Raw genomic sequence first — 20,626 nt, 5'->3', positions numbered from 1 at the left:
AAAAATAATAATCCAAAAGCTTCCAGTATACTTCTATATGCTGAACTACTATGTATGTGCATTATTAGGCTGATCCCTAGGGGAGGTCCCTTTCCCCCCCTGAGTATGTCGTCAGAACATAAGGGGATTTGGTTATCTCTCTCCCTTTTCTCCTTTCAATGAAGGCTTGCAGCTTTATGCTTCCCATTTATATAATTCTTGAGAGGGTTAGTAATTGAATACCAGGATTGCTAGGAAACTCTTCTCTTCGTCCTTTCATCCCATCTGCACATCTACCTCATCAGATGCAACAAAATGGCTTTGATCCTATCACTTCACGTCAGAATCCTTACCTTGCACAGTGCCGATTATGGCATTTGACCAAAATAATGCTTGTGCTTAAGGTTGCAGTAGTAAGCACAAGAACATGGATGGGAGGGTGCTGTTGCACCATGTCCTGCCTTGTTAGTCCCTGGCCGATGGCTGGTTGGCCACTGCGTGAACAGAGTGCTGGGCTAGATGGACCCTTGGTCTGATCCAGCATGGCTGTTCTTCTGTTCTTACCAAAGAGTAAGCTCCATTAGAGACAGTGGGACTTGCTTCTGAGTAAGCATGCACAGGATTGTGCTGTATATCATTTGAAAGCTCTGTGGCAATCAACATATCAAGCTGAAGCTAGCAGATATCTGGGGAGGGGTTGGACTTTAAGTTGATTTCAATTTGACTCAGCAGTGCAGGACTTCATTTTATGGGTCTTCAAACAACACCTGTCGTTGTGGTCCAGGGAAAGTGTGTAGAAGGTGGTGCAGTGAATGCTAACAAGCCTCTTCTGCACTTGTGGGCTCTCGGAGGCACAGAACTTTACAAGGAAGGCTTTCATTCTATCCCTCCCCCCACTCCGAACTAGCTCAGCCACTTCCTGCATTTGGCTCCTCATAATGCTTTTCTTGACAGTCATCTACTTCAATACCGCATGCAGCAGCCAGCCATAGAGACTATTTTAAGGCTACTTACAATGGTCTTCTCATTTACTTGGCTAAAATGAGACCGGTTAGTCTTGCATTGGCCACTTGTTAGCCGATGACAACTCTGACTTTGACTCTGGCTCCCCTCCTCCACCTGAAATCCCTTGCTCAGCAAATATTTGAACCTGCCCAAGTTAATCATGAAACTGAGATCTTTATCTCAGAGAGACGTGCAAGCTACAGAGGACTTCTTTTTTAAAAAAAGCCTGCTAAAATCAGTGATGAAACAGAAATGAGCTGATAGTCACCCCGAGCACAGAAGTTGATTTTTTCCAAAGGCTAAAAGGACTTGGAGTTTTTAAATTCTGCACATTGCAACTTTTTCTTCTGAATAAACGGAGCCAGAAGAATAGGCTATACTTTTGAAGATACTTCTTCCTGGTTATTTCAGGAAAGCTTTTGGATCTAAGGAAAGTCCGTTCTTGGTTTTTAATTTGTTTATTTTTTAATTCTGTGGAACTGGCCAGAGATCATCTGTAATCTGGAATGTTCAGGTTGTCAGTTACAAGTTCTTAAAAAGGTGACGGTGTGCCATGCATAGTATACAAAGTAAGTGACTCTTAATTTCATTACCTTTTTTTAAAAAAATTAAAGTAAAGGAGTTGGTATGGGCTCTGTGTGTGCGCGTGTGTGTCTGTACGTATATGTGTATAGATAGATATGCACTTACATAGAGACGTATGCATATACATACATTTTTCTATAATATGTGTTAAAGCATAACAGATTATCAAGTAAAGCATTTATAGTTAAAAATGTGATTGAGTGAAAGTTAATACGTATTCAGTGTATGCGAGAACAGTGGAAAATCACCTGTTCGTCAGTGTCTCGCCTGTTCTGGTTTTCCACATGGTGTCACAGCAAGCTAGACTAGTTTGGGTTCAGCAGTAACCTGATCGTGCAAGTATGGCTTTCCAGAATTTAGTCAGTAGTAAAACCTTTGTGAGAGAGTGCTCTTCTCCCACCCACCCCAATTTTACTGTTGAAAGCTATTTGAAGAAAACGCAAATAAAAATTGCAGTAGCAGCCTCGTCGGACTGCAGCAGCTAGCTACGTGTGCTTTGTGCCTTTCATTACCTCATTTAAGTAACGTACCTTGGCAACACAGCTATTTGGATAGCAGGTGTGCTAAACCCTCAAGTTCAGTGTTTGGACTTGTGTCTGGAATTGCCTGAAGTGTCCTGTTACGCGAGGCAAATGGAAGGAAACCCTGGAGTCTGCCCACCTAAATGGATAGGGGTGGGAAGCTACTTCAGAATGGGTTTTGGAATGGCTGTGCTCTCTTGTTCTGGCTATTGTTGGTGCTGTAGCCACGTCTTCATGTGTTAGACTTGTCTGGAAGGATAAAAATGGTCAGGGGGTTATTAGTATGTGTAGTGCTTGGAAGACCTAAATTAACATTTATTCATGGCTTTCTGCAATATGCATCCCTTATCTGAGTGGCAACAGTAGAACTGTTGAGTTAAATACTTTCCATGTCTGGCTTTCTTTTGCAGTACTAAATACATAAAATATTTAGATACCATCTGCATGCTAAGTTCTGTAACAAGTAGGGAAGGGGGTTCTGAGCAGAGTGAGCAAAAATGACCTTTTTTAAAAGCAGCAGCAGCTTTTTTTAGTTCGCTTTTATTGAGACGTCGTATGTAGGAGGAGACTTGAGAATCTCAAGTCTAGTACAGAGAAGACTGCCGAAGAATTCTTGCTCTTTAGGAATTGCCAAAATGGCAAATGCCCTAATGAGAGCAGGTCAAGAGAAGCTGCGTGAATCATGTGTACTGAAATATACGTCTGCATTTTGCCAAGCATTTAATGCTTGAGAAGTTTAATTTAAAAGGAAAATGTTTGATTTTCACTCACTGAAACAAACTTCTTGTTGTTATTCATCTTAATAGGACTTGGAATTTAAAACAGGAAAGCTGGATTTCAAATCCACATACTTGGTGAATTATTAGATGATTGTGTTTGTCAACCTTAGTGAAAAAGGCATATCTAGATGGCATTTTATTAGAAAAAGGCATTGTCACTGTTTTGAACATTCAGAACACAAAATTGTGCAAAATGGGCACTTTATAATATAGTTGAAGCTTGCAGATTTCCCTTTCCCCTATATCTTTCTTCAAAAAGCATCACAATAGATTAAAATGCATGTAAAAGGATTCCAGTCAGTAACCCCCTACTAGATAGCAGAATACTGTGATGGAGAAGTGATCCAGCTCTCGGTAGATGAAAAAATCTGTATTGAAAGAAAATGCTTCCTGCTGCAGCGTATCAGCCTTTTGTCAACCTGCCAGCAGTGGAATGTACCAAGCAGCAGACAGAAAAGATTAAAGGGGGGTGGAATCGTTGTAAACTGAGAATGTGTTCAGTCTTCTTTATAAATAAAATCAGGTGCCGATTATGAGTGTCTATTCTTTCTAAAATGACAATTGTTATAAGATTAACAATGAATAACAAAAAATGATGAAACAGGAGTGGTCCAGTGACATTATTTTTGACATGATTGGCTGGGGATTATGATGTAATAGGTTACAGTGCAGCCCCTTATAGGTTTTAAAATGAATTCCAAGACACCATTACAAAGGGATCCTGACTGTTTCCTTATAACTGAGCTTTCTTGCTGAAACTCATACAAATGTACAACACTGTCTGGAACATGGAAGAACTGGATATAGACTATCCTAGGACAGATATAAATTGTGGCACGGACTTGATGTTTTATATAGAAATGGACCCACCAGGTAATACTGCAGCATTATTGTTGAAGACTAGCATATTCTGAATGTTACAATAGCTGTGTTAGAGCAAAATCAGATATTCAGGGTTAACCTACTGTATTCTTGAATTAAACTGTGTTTAGTGCATGGAAAAAAGAATCAGGAAGGGGTTTTGTACAAAATTATTTTGGCTTGCTTAATGAAACAGTAATTGTCATGTGATTTCTGTTTTAGTTTCTTCTCTCACCTGTAGGTCTGTCCATTATACAGTAAAGATAACACAAAATGCTGCAAAAGATGTTATTCTTGCTGTCATTTTAAATTTTTGCTCATTGTTATAATTGTTATATCTGACCATTTTTACTTGCAGTCATTTAGCACAGGGTTGGAAGAGCAGTAGCCAGCATTAAACCTCTGAAAATAAAACATTGTTTATGTTTTACATCTTTTATACATGCATCGGTGCACATAAGCAAGATTGAATTTACAATTAAACTAAAAAGCTTGTTTGATTTTTGATTTTTTTAAAATATTCTGTTTCCAGTGTTATCCTCCTTTTGCTAGTAAGCTAGGAATGCTGCAGTATCTTCTCTGGCACCCACTGGTATATGTACGCAGCCTTGACATTGAGCAAAAGGGATGGGATTTCTTTTTAATCAGTCTTGCCATTTGGAACAGTTTTATCTTACAGAATGCTAGGATTAACACCAGGAATATTTCGGTCCCAGATGGGTCCCTTAAAGTATTTTATGGCAGATCATTATACAAAATGCAAAGCATCAGAGAAACCCAGTTCTTTTTCTAAAACATACAGCACAGTGCTGTGGATTTGCCGATTTGTTCTTACCACAGCAGTACTGGAACTCGAAAGCAAAAATAATTCCTCTTGGATGATTAAATGGCGTGGGGAGAAGAGTATAACATAATTTTATAACATAAAATGGTATAAGGAAGTTAATACCAGGGAGGGAGACAGGGTGGAGGGAAACTTCAGTTTATATCTTTTGAAGTCCAAATTGCAATTTGTTCTGGATAGAACAGGGGAGGAGCAGTTCTCCTTTGCTGGGAGCATAAGATTTTGAGAAAACTGAGGCTACAATTTTATGTCAGGGAAAACCACATTGAAAACAGTGGGTCTCACTTACTAAAACATATATTAGTGTCAGATCTGCTTGCTAAAGGATAAGTTTTGCTTACTGGTTGTATGGAGAGGTGATGCAAAAGTTTCAAAAACACTGTTGATAAAAAATTAAAAATCCAAGCTCCGATAATTCACTACTTCTAAATGGATTGAAATATAATAGTATAATTATAATAGTTTGTTTAATCTTTTTAGAACTTATGCTGCTTGCTATGTACAGATAGGCTAAAGATTTTTTTCCCTTTCGTTTGCAGCACTGCCTCCTAAACCTCCAAAGCCTAATACTGTAACAAATAACGGTATGAATAACAACATGTCTCTGCAAGATGCTGAATGGTACTGGGGAGATATCTCAAGGTAAGGGCAAGAGGGACACCTTTTGTCTTGGTAATTACATATACGTCTCCTTAGCATATAATCTATTAAAAAGGAAAATATTGTTGTCCTTCTGAAACATTTGTAGCACAAGGCAGAGTTTGTACAGTGTTAAAGCTTTAAAAAGTGTTGCAAATAGCTAGAAATACAGAATAAAACACAGATACTCTAAACATTTCTCTGCTAATGCACTACAGTTGCAAAAATTGTTTTGCAAACATATCAACATATACTTTCTAACATCTAAAATGATTGATGTTAGAAGTCTAAAAAGTCATTTTAGTCATACCACTGTCATTTTTAAGGTTTATCTATATAGGGGAGAAAGTAGACTGCCACCAAATTCTTCCTTCTTGGAACAATTGGGGAAAGGGCTATTCCATAAGAATAATGATACTAGATTAAAAAATTAAATAAATGAGTTCATAAGAAGCTTCTAAATGCTTGCACTGTGCAGAATAAAAAAGAAGATAGGAGAAACTATTTTCCCATGAAAAAGTTAGTATTTTTAGAAATAAGAAGCTAACCTGGATGCTGCTATTGGTTAATCACAGGGAAGAAGTCAATGAGAAGCTTCGTGACACTGCTGATGGTACATTCCTGGTACGAGATGCCTCCACCAAAATGCATGGGGACTATACACTTACACTAAGGTAAAAACAGTTGAATCAGATTATTTATTGAAATATTCTTTACATGACTACATTTAAGAAAAGTTTTTGGCATAAATAAGGTGACTCTTTTCCCCAAATTTAATTTACAGGAAGGGAGGAAATAATAAATTAATCAAAATATTCCACCGAGATGGGAAATATGGCTTTTCAGATCCATTAACGTTCAATTCTGTGGTTGAACTAATAAACCACTATCGGAATGAGTCTTTAGCTCAATATAATCCAAAACTGGATGTTAAGTTGCTCTACCCAGTATCCAAGTATCAACAGGTAAAAAAAATGTTTTTCTCTTTTCCCCTTCCTCCCGCCCTTCTGCTTGAATACGGAAAACATTCTAAGATTATTTTCTGGGGAAATGGCCTTAAATCACTCTGTAAATGATAGAAACTAAAGTCCTATCAAATATTGTTACTCTGGAAGTAGCATTTAAGTGCTGTTGATAATCACCACTAGAAAATTAGTGGTCATGCCTTCATCAGATGCAACAGTAGGCTTTGGCCTACAAGAAGAAGCTCATGCCACAATAAGCCGATTTATCTACATTGCTATAGGATGCTGCATTTGTTTTTGCTACTACAAAACTAACCCAGCTCCTCTCCTGGAATGTGCATTATTATCCAAATAACCTTCTTGCTGATCATGATGAGTTCTTTATTTGTGTAATACCCTAAGAAGGATAGAGTATGTAGTTGCAATTTTGCATCAATTGAAGATACTATTCATGTACTGCTAGAATGCTCTATTTATAATGATCTCAGAACCAAATACATTCATCCATTGTTAAGATTGTTCAAGGGAAGGTCATCCCTTGTTAAGGCTTGTTTCCTATTGTCTGATGCTGAGAAGTATATATCTTTTATGAGAAGAAGGTATCTAAATTCCTTGTCAATGCTCTACAATACGTGCCACGAAGTCTAAAAGCTGTATGGAAAACTATTCAGCTCTTAATGGTTTGTTGGTGGAGTTTTAAATTGTATAGTGTTTTATTGTGTATAATGGCAATTTGCTAAGACACAATAAATCTGTTACAAGTTTTTTAAAGAAGTGTAATACTCCACAAATTGTGGGAGTATTAGCAAAAATAAAAGAAGGATCCTATGGCTACTCTTAGCGTAACTTTTTCTTGAAGGCCAGAATTTACAGTTGCATTTAATTAATGCAAAACCTCATTCCACAATAAAATATGTGTGGTGTACACCTGCTTTTAGAAGCAACATTATAAGCAAAGTATTCAGTCATGTGCTGAATCCATTCTTCTTGTTGTTTACTCCTTTACAAATGACAACCCAAAACTAATTGCTGTTTGATGAAAAAGATTAATACTGTAAGAAGCTGAGTTTTCATTGGATATTATTTCCTGTATTTATCCTCCCAGGATCAAGTGGTTAAAGAGGATAGCATTGAAGCAGTTGGAAAGAAATTACATGAATATAATATCCAGTTCCAAGAGAAGAATAGAGAGTATGACAGGCTCTATGAAGACTACACAAGAACATCTCAGGTGAGCAGGCACTCCGTATGCTAAATATCAGTTTGTTTAGCAAGTGTTCTGTTCTCTGGTCACAATAACTTTCAAAATAAAGACAATATGCTCTTTGTACAGGACAGCAAGCAAGTTAGCATTATCCATATTCAACTGTGATTGGCAGGGACTGAAAATACCAGGCTAGTAGAACTGCTTTATACATCTTGGAGGAATCTTTTACTTCATTTGTAGAGGATTTCAAGGGTATAGCTAGAGATTTTGAGCCAAATGGGGAGTGGATGAAGTCATTTCAGTGGGTGAATTTGCATATGCATTTTTAAAAGTCCTGATTCTGGATCATAAGCAATGTGAACTGCTTTGCTTCTGCTGACACAGTTCTGTTGTGATTTTGCTACACCTAGTTTCTGCTTAAAGTTTAGTTTATGGTGATATGCATGAAGGAAGCTATTTTTGATGAGGATATTCTAGTCTACTATGTCTGATCAGAGAGAAGTACATTGTTTGCAACTCTCTCAACTATGTAGTGTTTGTACTCCTCGCATGCCTCTACTTAACCAATACATTTCCCACCAGTAACTAGACTGCATTTAATGCTGAGCAAGTCACTTCATGATACTTTCAGCAGTAAACCAGTAGGAGCTTGAGAGAAATCAGCCAAACTAAAGTTTATATTGCTGAGTTTATATTGCACATCCATACAATTCATTCCCTTTTCTGTAAACCTGCATCAATGCAATAAATGGTAGAACTAATAAGTCAGGCATGCCCAAGGCCTGAGATTTGCCCCATAGGAATATTTTTTTTACTTTTTCTCTTTGAACATCTGACTTCTATAGCATATCACAGACTATTTTTGAATGTCCCCAAATTTTTCAAAAGCAGTTTGTTATGGGAAGATGTAGTGGTGGCTGCTGTTCAAGAAACACAAGTCCACTGCTCAGCCAAAGAAGAGGTATAGTTCAAGGGTCGAATACATGCTTTCCATGCAAAAGCTCTCTGGTTCAGTCCCCAGCATTTCAACTTAGGGCTTGGAAATACTGTTGTCTGAAACCCTAGAGAGCCTTTGTAGGCATTACTGAGATATATGGCACCTTTCTTTGTTCCACAGCCGAAGTTGATATTTCATGCATTAGAAAGATACACAGACATTCACCTCTGCTGCTTTATTGGTATTTAAAAAAATCCTGACACAAATATGCTTCAGATAGAGAGTAGCCAATCACTCTTAGAGTTTTACTTAAGTTGCCATTTTTTCTTCCCTTCAGGAAATTCAAATGAAAAGAACTGCTATTGAAGCATTTAATGAAACCATTAAAATATTTGAAGAACAGTGCCAAACGCAGGAAAGATACAGCAAAGAATATATCGAAAAATTTAAACGGGAAGGAAATGAGAAAGAAATACAAAGGTTGGTAGTGTTGCTTAACTTTTTTAATGTTTTAAAATACAAGCAATTCCCTTAGAAACTGCAATGCTGAGCAGTGCCTAAGGGCATGTCTAGGCTTTCCAAGTGGGGAGGACCTCACGATACGCCATTCACAAGATCCTGCCCCTCCGTCCACACGCGGCGTGCAACGTTCTGGGAGGATGGAAGGTGTTGCAGCCGCCATTTTGTTTTTGGGTTTTGGGGTTTTGTTTACTGAAAACAAGCTCTCGAATGCCGCAGTAAGTTTTAAAAAAACCGCGATCCTGCTCCCCCCACCCCACCCCCAATGGGCACAGAACACCTGAAGGGCCCCATGCCCAGTTCCTTGCGTTTACTCACAAGGAGTCGGGACAAACCCGGATGGCCGCCCACACGTCAAACGGACTCAGGATGATCCCAAGACCACGAGAAAAACCGGGATAGAAGTGTAGGGCCATATCCCGGGGAAAGGGATGGATCATCCCTCCCAGGATCCCCTGTGTGTCATGTGGATGCACAGGAACAATACTGGGACGATCCCCAGGATATCGCCCCTGTCTAGCCATGCCCTAAGTCTCTGTGACCAGAATCTAACATGCCAAATTATTTTCTCCAGAATTATGCACAACTATGAAAAACTCAAATCTCGAATCAGTGAAATTGTGGACAGTCGGCATAGACTAGAAGAGGATTTAAAGAAGCAAGCTGCTGAATACAGGGAAATTGACAAACGCATGAACAGCATTAAACCAGATCTCATACAGCTCAGAAAGACTAGAGACCAGTACTTGATGTAAGTAGCAATGAGTTGCCAGACTTTAAGTGCACTTCCTCTATAGAGTCCAATTTTTATGAACGTTACCATGAGTAACCATGTCTTCAAAATTATTTTCCAGGTGGCTGACTCAGAAGGGTGTACGGCAAAAGAAATTGAACGAGTGGCTTGGCAATGAAAACACAGAAGAGTAAGTCTCCAAAATCTTTTTGAGCACTTGTGTTATCTCAATTAAATTCTAGTTCAGTACATTTTCAATGATGGAATATAAAACTTCTCATGCTATACTTTAGGGACCGTACTACTTTGTTTCACCCTGAAAACTAGCTTTTCCATGAGTGGGAGCCTAAGTGATTTAAGATTAAAAAAGAAATATATAAATAAGTAGAAACTTGAGGTTTCTGAATTCACTTACTGAATTCATGAGCTGAGTAAAATTTGTGTCTTTTCTCCCTGATATTCAGGTGGAGATTGAAATTTTTGTTATCGACCGAGGTCTTATCTAAACAGATGATCTGTAGCACTTTCTGTTCTCTTCAGTAAAAGGAAGTGGACAGTCTCCCTACAAAGATTCCCACTGCAGCGCTCACAGCTCCTCCATGTGTCACAGCCACTGTTTTAAGGGCCCTCGTCTTCTGTTGAACCCAAGTTTGCAGTTGTCAGATCGATTGTTTGATTGATTGATGTTTTTTTAATCCACTCAATACCGAATGGTTTTAGGGCAGATTGTTTTAATTATTTGAAGTAAGAGAGTCAGAATGCAACAACAGCACTAGTGTTTGGAGGGTGTTTAAGAGAGGGGCTGTAACTCTGTGGAAGAGCGTATGCTTTGCATGCAGAAGATCTCAGGTTCAATTCCACCATCTCCAGATACAGCTAGGAAAGAATCCTGCCTGGAACCCTGGAGAGCCATTGCCCCAGTCAGTGTCGACAGTACTGGGCTCAATGGAATGACTCAGCGTTAGGCAGCTTCCTAGGTTCCTCTGTTCTTATATTGTACCATGTAACTGCTGAGTATCCCAAAATGCATGATGGAGTAAACCAGCAAAACAAAGCAAATAGCAAAAATCACATTTTTAAAAAAATGATACCTAGGGGGAAAGATCCAGTACTGTTTTACTCCCTGATAACATGAACACCCTAGATTGCTTCAGGGTCTGCTCCAACTTGTTTGGAAGGGAATTTTGTGATTATGGAAACCTCATTAGAATAGCTTGTGATAAACATCATGTTAGTGGGGGCAATTTTGGTGCTGGGTGAAAACGACCCAAGTATATTACATTTTAAAAAACCTGTTTGTTGCCATAATGTGAAGTTAACAAGAATCTTTTTGATCTCATTAGGTTGCCACATGGCAAAGTTGTGGGCAGCCATTCTTATGCTTTCTAGACTCAGACAAACAAGTCTGCGTTTGTAGTTGGGGTTTTCCAGATTTGGAAGGTAGTCATAAGATAGTGATGATTAGGGGATTCGTTGCTGCTCATCAAAGCTTGGGTCCTGTTCTCATAAAAGGACTCTACTCCAGAATGCTGAGAGAGCTACATTTTCAAGTCCTGAATTTGGTTGAAAACGTAATAAATAAATAAACATCAACTAGGTTTAGTTCTTGATTATTATGTATTGCTTTTAAATAGCCAATACTCTATGGTGGAAGATGACGAGGATTTGCCTCATCATGATGAGCGAACATGGAATGTGGGAAATATCAACAGAAGCCAAGCTGAAAATTTACTACGTGGAAAGCGGGATGGAACATTCCTTGTTCGGGAAAGTAGCAAACAGGGTTGCTATGCCTGCTCTGTCGTGTATGTATCCAAATGTTTTGCCCTATTTTCTGTAGCAATGGACAGAACATGTCATTAATCCCCCTGCTGTGATTGAATTCCCTTCTGATGATTATCCAAACTTCAGGATCAAGCACCTGTATGTTTGGATTGTCTTCCAAGGGTTTATTTTAATGTCATTTTATGGCTTGAAATACATTTGCACGCACACACCTTGAGCCTTCAGAATGTGTCGAGCTATAAATCTAGAAAAAAACTTTTTTATCTGAAGTTACTAAACTTTGCAATAGTGTTTGGTACCAACTTATTTGTCCCATCACCAAATCTAGCTTATTGATCTGTTTATCCACCATACTGAATAAGGAGATATCACCTCTGTGTGTGTGTGATTGCTTTATACACACATTATTTTTAAATGCTTGCTGAAGTTCTCTGCAAACCAGCCTGGTGTTCTGCAGCACGTGTGCCTAACTTCATTTCTGGGTGAAGCCATTAATTTGTATGCTTTCTTCATGTTTAAGTTATTAAGTGGATGACTCAGTGGTACAAAGTGGTCTTAAGTTGAACAACGAAATCCTATAATAGCCAATTGGTGTCCCTCTGCTGATAGAAGTATCTTGGATCCAGTGGAAGGCTTCTGCCAGCAGAATGGGGAGAGGATGATTTTCAGTGACTCCCCTCTCAAAAGCCCCCTGCATTCGCCCCCCCCCCCCCCCAATCTGCTCTGCAGGGTTGGGGGATGCAAGGAGTTGCAATGGAAAGAGGGAATTGCAGGATTTTGCACCTACATGCCCCACTCCCCACCCACTGGTTCCACTGACAGATTCCTCCACTGGACCCAAGTGCCCTCTTGCAGTGGAGGAATATCAATTGGATATAACCTATTGAGTTCAGTGGGACTTACTGCCATGTAAATGTGACAGGATTGCAGTCCAAGATCAATAAGAAATATTCTGAGAGTTTCTGGATGTGTTACACAGTTAATTTACTTGTGGTGGTACTATTTATTTATTTATTTATTACATTTTTATACCGCCCAATAGCCGAAGCTCTCTGGGCAGTTCACAAAAATTAAAACCATAATAAAATAACTAAAAAGTAACAAAAAATTATTAGCTCAGCACAGATAAAATCATGGAAGTAATTCTAGGCTGTACAATAACAATGGAACAAAGGATATTTTTATCATCCTTTGAAAAGGCAGGTTAAATCAGAAAAAAATGTATCTTGCTTGGAAACATTAAAAAGAACCTCTTTTTCCCCTCCTTTTAGTGTGGATGGTGAAGTGAAGCACTGTGTCATCAACAAAACGCCTACTGGGTATGGATTTGCAGAGCCATATAATTTGTACAACTCGCTGAAAGAACTGGTGCTACATTATCAACACACATCGCTAGTGCAGCACAATGACTCTCTCAATGTCACACTAGCCTATCCAGTATATGCGCAGCAGAGGCGATGAAGATGTTAATACTTTGGGTTTTGTCTCTTTTTATGAAACACCCACAAAGATAATTCAACAATCCTGAGGCCTCTGGGTAGAGAAGGCTCTTGAGTTGGAGCTAAGGCGTCAAAGCCATCTGTCTTGAGATGGGACTGAAGCTTTCTTCACAACCGCAGTGGGAGAGATCGCAGTTGGAGAGCTGTGAACACACATTTCTAATCTAAAGTGCTTTTTTAATTAAAAAAAAAACCTAAGCTAAGGAAAAAAGAAATCACAACAAGAGAGAAGTGCTACACCTGTCTCCCTGCAGGGACATAGAGGCCTTTAACCATGGTGCTTGTTGACCATCCCCTTGAAGCTTTAAGAGCTTCGAATGTTGGAACTCTGAAGACCGCAAAGTTGCAGCAGGGGCTGTGGAAATGGCAGCAGAATTTCTCAGTCATGACTTGGGTGATGCAGCCGTGTGCAGTGGATGCAGACGCCCAGCATTGTGGATTGCTGGTTTTCTGGTGAATGATATGTAGCAGAATGGCACTTTCGTTTTGAAGGGACACTTTAAAAGACTTGACGTTGTGTTCATCAGAGGAATGGACACGGTAACAGAAGTGCCAGGAAGTGTTTTTGTTTAGACATTTAAAATCCTGATTTAAGAAGATATTTAAGACTGAAAAAACTGGACTTTTATGGCATACAGTATAATATGTACATAGTTCTGGATGACTAACTATCATAGATAGATACTGTCAGTACCAAACTCATTCTGTTCATTATTTGTTTTTCCAAAGCTGAATCCTTACACTGCTATGCAATACTTCATTTTCTATAGAGTGTATTTGTCTCAAGTGTAACTAGAGGATAAGCTTTTTTCTATTTTTTTCCTTTTTGTCATCTCAAAATGTTCACTTAATTCATATTTTGTGCTGTTTTTCATTTTGTTCATTCTCTCCCCCTCCCCTTTTTTATTTTAAAAGGAAATGTACAGGACATCAGTAAAAGTTGGCTTCAGAATTAAAACTATGAACTATTTTACCAGGGTCTTTCCCCTTTGTGTAGATTATTGGGCTGCTAGCTCAAGGTTAAAATTCAAGATTTCCTTTTCAACTAAATATTTTGTTGGGCAGTGCCTGATAAGCTTCAAAACTGCTTTATTCAATAAAAATATATGAACATTGCAAAGTATCACTGAGTCTAGCAATATTGTTTGAAAAATATCTTCCGATTATGGTATCCCAGTACATTTGATTCAGTTTTAGATTTCTGTCCTGGTTGTGCTTGTATTTAGGAGATGTTTCCATCTTATTTTGAATGCTGCAGATAAAGAGATGGGAAATATTGACTACTAGAGTAGTTAAATCAAATTTAATACTTCAAACTTAGTCATGTGAATTTTTTACCAACAGTTCTAGACACTGCATCAAGATACCTTTCATATCACGTGGGAGACTATTTTTGGTTGGGTTTTGTTCGTTTTTACGTCTGTGCATATGGCTTCTATTTTTCATATTGTTCTGAATAGCAGAATAAGAATAATTTTAGGAAGTCCTGTTTCTGTGACATCTATTTCCCACAATTAATCTTTTGTTACTTTTATATCTATTAAGTGAAAAACAAAGGTTGTCATCTGAAAGGGCAAACAAATAAAATACCAATGGAGTAAAAGTAATGAAAGAAGCATAAAACCTCAGTGTTAGTATTGCACCAAATTCTGCATTTCTTGAACAACACAATAAAAATCATGCTTGCATTTTATGTTTTACAGATTAGTGTTAAGGAACTCTGGAAGATCTTTTTTTAGTGAATAAGCAAACAGAAAATAGATTTGTGGAGCTCTTTATGTTTTTGACCCTTTAGGCAATCTATGCTTCTTAAAATGAGGCATTAAGGACTACTTGTAGATATATTTTTATCGTTCAGTAACATTATGAATAAATTAGTTTGGTTCCCTGTTTTTATTTACCGGTATCTTTTATATCTGATGGTGTGTGAGAAGTTTGTTTATAACTTGTTGACTTTGCTTTCCTGGGGAATGTAGTTTATTTCAGCATACTTCAGGACTGAGTTCGAACCCTCTTTGCATGCTAGTGGGGAGCTTTAAGATAGGCTTCAGTAGGAGTTAGGGTTGCAACTGCAGGCTGAAAACTTTAATCCTCTTGCACTGGACTAGTCTTACTAGAGTCAATGAAACTATTCCAGGCCTACCCAGGAGGAAGTGGACTGAGAATTTCATTTCACCTCTTGGAGCAAAGACCAACTCAAACACCAGTTTAATCCATTCGTTTCTTCTTCCCCACTAGACTTCTCCAGAGTAGAAAAAACATGCACATTGCTCTGATTATTGTTCTTGAAGGGCAAATTTTGACAGGTCACTGAATAGCAAATAAATTACAATTGTAATATGACCAAAATGCACTTTGATAGAGAGGTGAATGTGCATCACTGGGCACCCACACCTGTCTTATTGTCAAACAGACAGTTAACACTGTCAGTTCTGATCACTTCTTTAGAGGGAAAATGAAAGTGAATGTAGGTCCCTTTGGAGAGAGAAAGATGGGGCCAGGATTCAGTCCTCCCACCCCCAGCTGACCAGCACTGTTCAATTTTGACAGTATTGATCATTTGTTTGGTGCTGTGCACCATTGCCAATCTTGTATTGGGAACCACATTTGCAGCCTCTACAGCTGTGTTGGATGCAGTGGTTGAGCTTTGGGAACTCCATGCACAACCCCCTTTTTAGTGTGTGGTTTCCTATCCAGCGGTGTACAAAAACCTACTTCTGTGCATGTATCTTCCTCTCTGGTTCTGGATGTAGAGAGATAAAACCAAAACTCTTGAGCTACAACAATAACTTAACAGGGCTTCTGGAATATGAACTGCCATGTTTATATCATGAATACAGCTACTACAGACAAAACAAGTTATGGGTTCCTTAACTTGAGGCTTAGGTTCGTGATCTCTGGTGTACTTCTATATATAAATATATATCTGTGTGTGGAGAGAGAGAGAGAGAGAGAGAGAGAGAATGGCCCGTGTTCTAACTACAGTTTTCAGTGAATCTAAGCATGCGTTGAAACTTTTCTTCAAACTTCACTTTTATCTAAACAGCCTGGAAGAGATGAGCTGGGCAGCGTTTTTAATTGTATTTTAGTGTTTGGGTTTTCTTGTCATTTAATGTGCCGTTAGCTGCCCTAAGGGCTCTCTAAACCATTTGACAGGAGATGCATTGCAAGAATCACATAGAACCAAATTCTGATGATTGGAAGTTTGTATAAATGGAGTGCTCTTTACATGGAGACAAATTCAATCCAAATAAGTTGGATTTTCTTTTATAAATGAGATTTGAATATGGAGGAAGGCTGTTGTACAGCAGTCGTAGTAAACCGAGTATATTTTAACATCTCTAATTTCTATTGAAAAGGGAGAAAAAGCTTCTTCTTTTTTCCAAACAAGATCTTCACTAGTGAAGAATGAATTTCATGGGTGCATCTGACTTTAAATTCGAGTAACCTGCTTGAAAGGCATAGGGAGCTTGGAAAAGGTCATGTTTCTAAAATTTGTTTTAATGTGTGAAGCCAAATTTTATGTTTCAGTGTCAGCTGTTATATAGAAAAAAGTGGCTTTGTCTTGTAATTAACAATGAGCTATGATGCTTTGGGGGGAAATAACATTCTGATGTTTTTCAGTGGGGAGAACATTGGTAAGACTTAACACAGTGCTTTTGCTATGCATGGTTTTTGTTTGGGAAAGCGATTCCTAAGGTGGCTTTTGTTCAGGATCGCTTTCGGAATGGGCAGTTCCAAGCACAATGCCTCCCATGGGACATGGTTCAAAATGCAGTATTCTGGTTTTTAAAGAACTGAATAAAATGGGCCAGATACAAAATTGGGGGAAGTTACATTGCCATTTGTCCCTATGAGACTGCATTAGCTGCCCAAGATGCTGCTATTTTATTCTTAGTTCTCCCTCCCCTAAAAAAAAAATTAAGCTCTCTTCTGTTAAATGTCTTTAAAACATTAAAAAGATGTTTTTAATGTTTTTTTAGGGAGGCAGAGGCTAAATGGATTAGTTGTATACTGCCTTTAAAAGGCAATATTAACAAATGCGCCTCCTTAAAAAATGTTGTTGGCTTTCTGAACTTGATGGAGCTGTGTCCTGTTTTTTAAGTTGCTTTAAAAAAAATTGTACTAGGTCTTCAACCAGAATAAAGGTTGTTTTGAAACTGCACTTTATGTATTGATTTCTCAATGAAGGCATTGGCTCAATCTCTTGTGTGTTTGTTTTTCTGATGAATAACTAAAAGTCAAAAGTATGTAGACAGTTCTAGCGTACAATTCTCCGCCCTGCCCCATCCAAAATCCCAAGGGGAAATGAATGAATCAAGGCTGTGATCCTATGGCCCCTGAGAGGGCTTCCCAGTGGGCATAGCGTGCTGCAGGTCTTCCTCTGTCCTACCACCATCATGGAGAGGGAGAGATCCACCTTGCAAACCTCCCAGCTCTTGCCACTCCCATAGTCATACCAGCAAAAAGGGGGCGTGCCATGGGGGGGGATCCAGGGAGGTTTGGGTCCGTCAGCTGAATCCAAAGCCCTCACGTTCCCAGAAAAGAAGTGTATCAGCCCTGGACGTGGCACACTTGGGCCTTTGCTAGACCAGGGGTTATCCCGGGCTGATACCCGAGATTGCCCCTGTGCATCCAGATGACGCACAGGGGATCCTGGGCTCAGGCAGGGATCAACCCTCCCTGGCCCCGGGATAATGGGCACCACTTTTGGCCCGGTATTTCCCGTGGTCTCGGGCTGAGCCCAAGACCGCGAGTGCGTGGCCTGTTTTCGCGGCTTTTCCTGGCTCTGCGCAATTACTCGCGAGGAGCCAGGAGCTGCGCCCATCGGGGGCAGGGTGGGGGGAGCGGGGAAACCCAATTTTTTTAAAAAACAAAACCCTTACCTTGGCGCATGAGCGTTCGTGCGCTTTGTTCCTTTAAAAAAATGACGGACACGACGGCTCTCCGCTTGAGTCGCCTTGCGTTACGTGTAGACGAGGGCGGGATCTCGTGCTATTGACAACACGAGATCACCCCTCCTCCATCCTGAGATATCCGGTAGGTCTAGCAAAGGCCTTGGTTTTCTCTCCAACTGCCTTCTGCTCTGAGCAAGCCTGGTAGGATTTGGCATTTCCTCCACCTTGAATTCTCCCCATCGCACCTGACCTCTTTGGGTTGCTGCTGTGCTCATTTGCCATAGCAGTTTGAATAGTTCCAATGTATGCTCTGGGTGCACTATCTTTCTACATGGATAGTAGGGGTAGAATATGTCTTGGAACTCCCATAATTCCTGACCATTGGCCATGTTGGCTAGGGCATATGGGAGTTGTACTCCAAAAATCCGCCTACCCCTGAGCTAGATGATATTGCAGAACACCTGCTTTCATCCAAACGGCTTTTGCATAATACATGAGATTACCAATCCGTCCTGTGATGTCTCCTGCAAACTCTTTATCCAGTGAAACCAAGATCCAGAATTCTGGCTAACGGGCAATCCGGGATTGCATTTCTCTAACCCTTTTCCTTATGGCAAATCACTTTTGAAATTTGAAGGACTTCCAAAAACAGATTGCGACATAACGTGCGGTCTACAGTTAACAGAACAATTTTTAAAAAAATCTTGCTGGGCATGCCCAAAACTTTGAAGATACCTTAAATAGCTCTCTGGGCCGTGACCTCTATTTCCCACTTTCTTGGGACCCACGGCAGAGGTGTGGAACCTCAAGCTGTGGACCAGATTGGATCTGACCACTTTTGTCTTCACCTTTCAGTTCCTTTCATGTCCCTTCTTTATTCGACACCACGCTAGTTTTGTTTTTCATCTGGACCAGCCCCAGTTTCATCTCTGAGGTTCCTAAGGGAGATGGGTGACAGAGCCCGGTTCCAGGAAGAGCAACCTCTGGTGACTTGGGGCAGTGGGCGGGTGGGTGAGAAACAGTATAAGGGATATAAAAGTATATCCTTTCCAGGAAGACCTACACATTTAGCCAAACTTTTGATAACAAAGTGGGGTGGGAGTAGTGTGGACACATCATTTCATTTGTATGCCGCTTTTCAATGGTAAAACCATGCTTACAGTAGCATACAGGGAAAGTAACAGCAACCATTGTGGCTGGAGTCAGTCAGGACGTAGAAGTATGTGAGTGAGCAGAAGTGCAGTGCGTTCAGTTTTAATTTTTATTTTATATACTCATTACAAAATTAATATATGAAATACTGTAAATAGCTATAAATGCACAGGAAAAACATAAAAGATATCTTCGTGCTAATATTAAAAACTGATATCAAACCTTTCTGAAATGCTGTTCCTAATCCATTTTACATATTACATTTCCTTCTTTAGACTATATATGTATTAATATTTCCTTCTTAACCATAATGACTTAAAATATGGAATAATCTTTGTGAATTCCATATGGCGACCTGTAGTAAGTTAACAAGGCAGTCCATTGAGAAAAACAGATTTCTCAGCCTGGCTTAAAGGAACCACATTAATTTGCATTAAAAGGTCCATAAATGTATAAAAGTTAATGCTACAGTGGCTGCTCAAAAGTTGAGAAGAAGATTCATATAGGTCAATATGGTGAACTGTAATGATGGAATTTAACATAAAGCTTTAACGTAGCAGTAGTATTAATTTTTATACATTTATGGACCTTTGAGTGAAAATTCTTAGTGTCTCTTATTTTAATTCTTTGTATTTAAACTAACTTTTACATATTTGTGGGCACCTTCGAATGAAAACCTTTTTAGTATTAATTTTGTATTTTGCTTCTTTGTATTGTAGACTTTTTGTGTGCTTATCTGTATTGCTGGTGCATGCATTTGTAAAGTTGATATGACCATGATGATTGAAACAACAAATAAACATTCCCATCTGAGAGAAGGTGGATTTCACGAGCGAGCAAAGGCCGGGAAGCTCTTGTTTCCCACATTTCACCCTCACCCTTCCTACCTGCTGCACAACACAAGCTCCCCCGTCACTAAGTTGAGCACAGTGGGCAGTCTCCTACTTCACCAATGCAGAAAAAAGTCTGCAACACGGACTGAGAAAAAGTAGGGGCATGTCTACACCAGTGTTTATCCCGGGGATTGCCCCGGGATCATCCCTGTGCATTCACATGATGCACAAGGGATCCTGGGAACAGGGACGGAGGATCCCTCCATTTCCCCGGGATAACCGGCACCACTTGTATCCAGATTTTTCCCACGGTCTCAGGATCATCCCAAGACCATGGGAGGTCTGGCCGGCTGGCCTGGTTTTGTCCCAGCTCCTCGTGAGTAAACACGAGAAGCTGGGAACCAGGCATGGGGCACAGAGCTCCTCAGGTGCTCCGTGTCCATCGGGGGTGGGGAGGGGAGCCGGATTTGTTTGTTTGTTTGTTTGTTTGTTGTTTACCTGAAATTTTCGCTGGAGCGCTAGTGAGCTCCAGCTCTTCACGTTTTTGTTTTTGTTTTAAATGGCCCTGCAACAGGCCCAATGCCCAGGATGTCGTGCGGCCCATGTGGACGGAGGTGGAGGATCTCGCAAGCAGAATACCATGAGATCCTCCCCCCTCCCTCCTGGAACGCCGGTAGGTCTAGACGTGTTGTCTGGCCGTTGTGAGGTAGAAGGGATTAAATTTGACACCTTGAGAGTCTCTTGAGGGAAAGGAAGAATATAAATGTAATAACAATCTTCATAGAACTCGTTAATCCAAACACACTATTTTACCCCTTCAATTTGCTGTTCAAGGCAAGTATTAGGGTGGGTCCATAGTTCAATGGCACAAAGTCTGGTTTCTGT

At 39.7% G+C, this 20,626-nt stretch overlaps 1 protein-coding gene across 4 annotated transcripts in view; it reads left to right on the top strand.

Moving 5' to 3' along the window:
* The window catches only part of PIK3R1 (phosphoinositide-3-kinase regulatory subunit 1), a 58,353-nt gene extending 42,561 nt beyond the window's left edge, over positions 1-15,792 (top strand). For 2 of the 4 annotated variants that reach the window (XM_063127986.1, XM_063127988.1), the window contains exons 7-15: positions 5,114-5,216; positions 5,789-5,887; positions 5,998-6,178; positions 7,284-7,409; positions 8,660-8,802; positions 9,416-9,592; positions 9,696-9,764; positions 11,209-11,379; positions 12,631-15,792. In XM_063127986.1, the coding sequence (XP_062984056.1) occupies positions 5,114-5,216; positions 5,789-5,887; positions 5,998-6,178; positions 7,284-7,409; positions 8,660-8,802; positions 9,416-9,592; positions 9,696-9,764; positions 11,209-11,379; positions 12,631-12,820 (1,259 nt within the window). In that variant the 3' untranslated portion in view covers positions 12,821-15,792. Of the gene's footprint in view, positions 1-1,017; positions 1,554-3,450; positions 3,743-5,113; positions 5,217-5,788; positions 5,888-5,997; positions 6,179-7,283; positions 7,410-8,659; positions 8,803-9,415; positions 9,593-9,695; positions 9,765-11,208; positions 11,380-12,630 lie in introns of those variants that run through there. The other 2 variants (XM_063127989.1, XM_063127990.1) reach the window with 2 other exon arrangements.
* Positions 15,793-20,626: the final 4,834 nt, after the last annotated feature.

The sequence above is a fragment of the Elgaria multicarinata genome, chromosome 6 (genome assembly GCF_023053635.1).
Source record: "Elgaria multicarinata webbii isolate HBS135686 ecotype San Diego chromosome 6, rElgMul1.1.pri, whole genome shotgun sequence".
In the NCBI taxonomy this organism is placed as follows: domain Eukaryota; kingdom Metazoa; phylum Chordata; class Lepidosauria; order Squamata; family Anguidae; genus Elgaria; species Elgaria multicarinata.
Note: the sequence above shows the minus strand (reverse complement) of the source record. Positions and strands in the feature narration are given on the sequence as shown.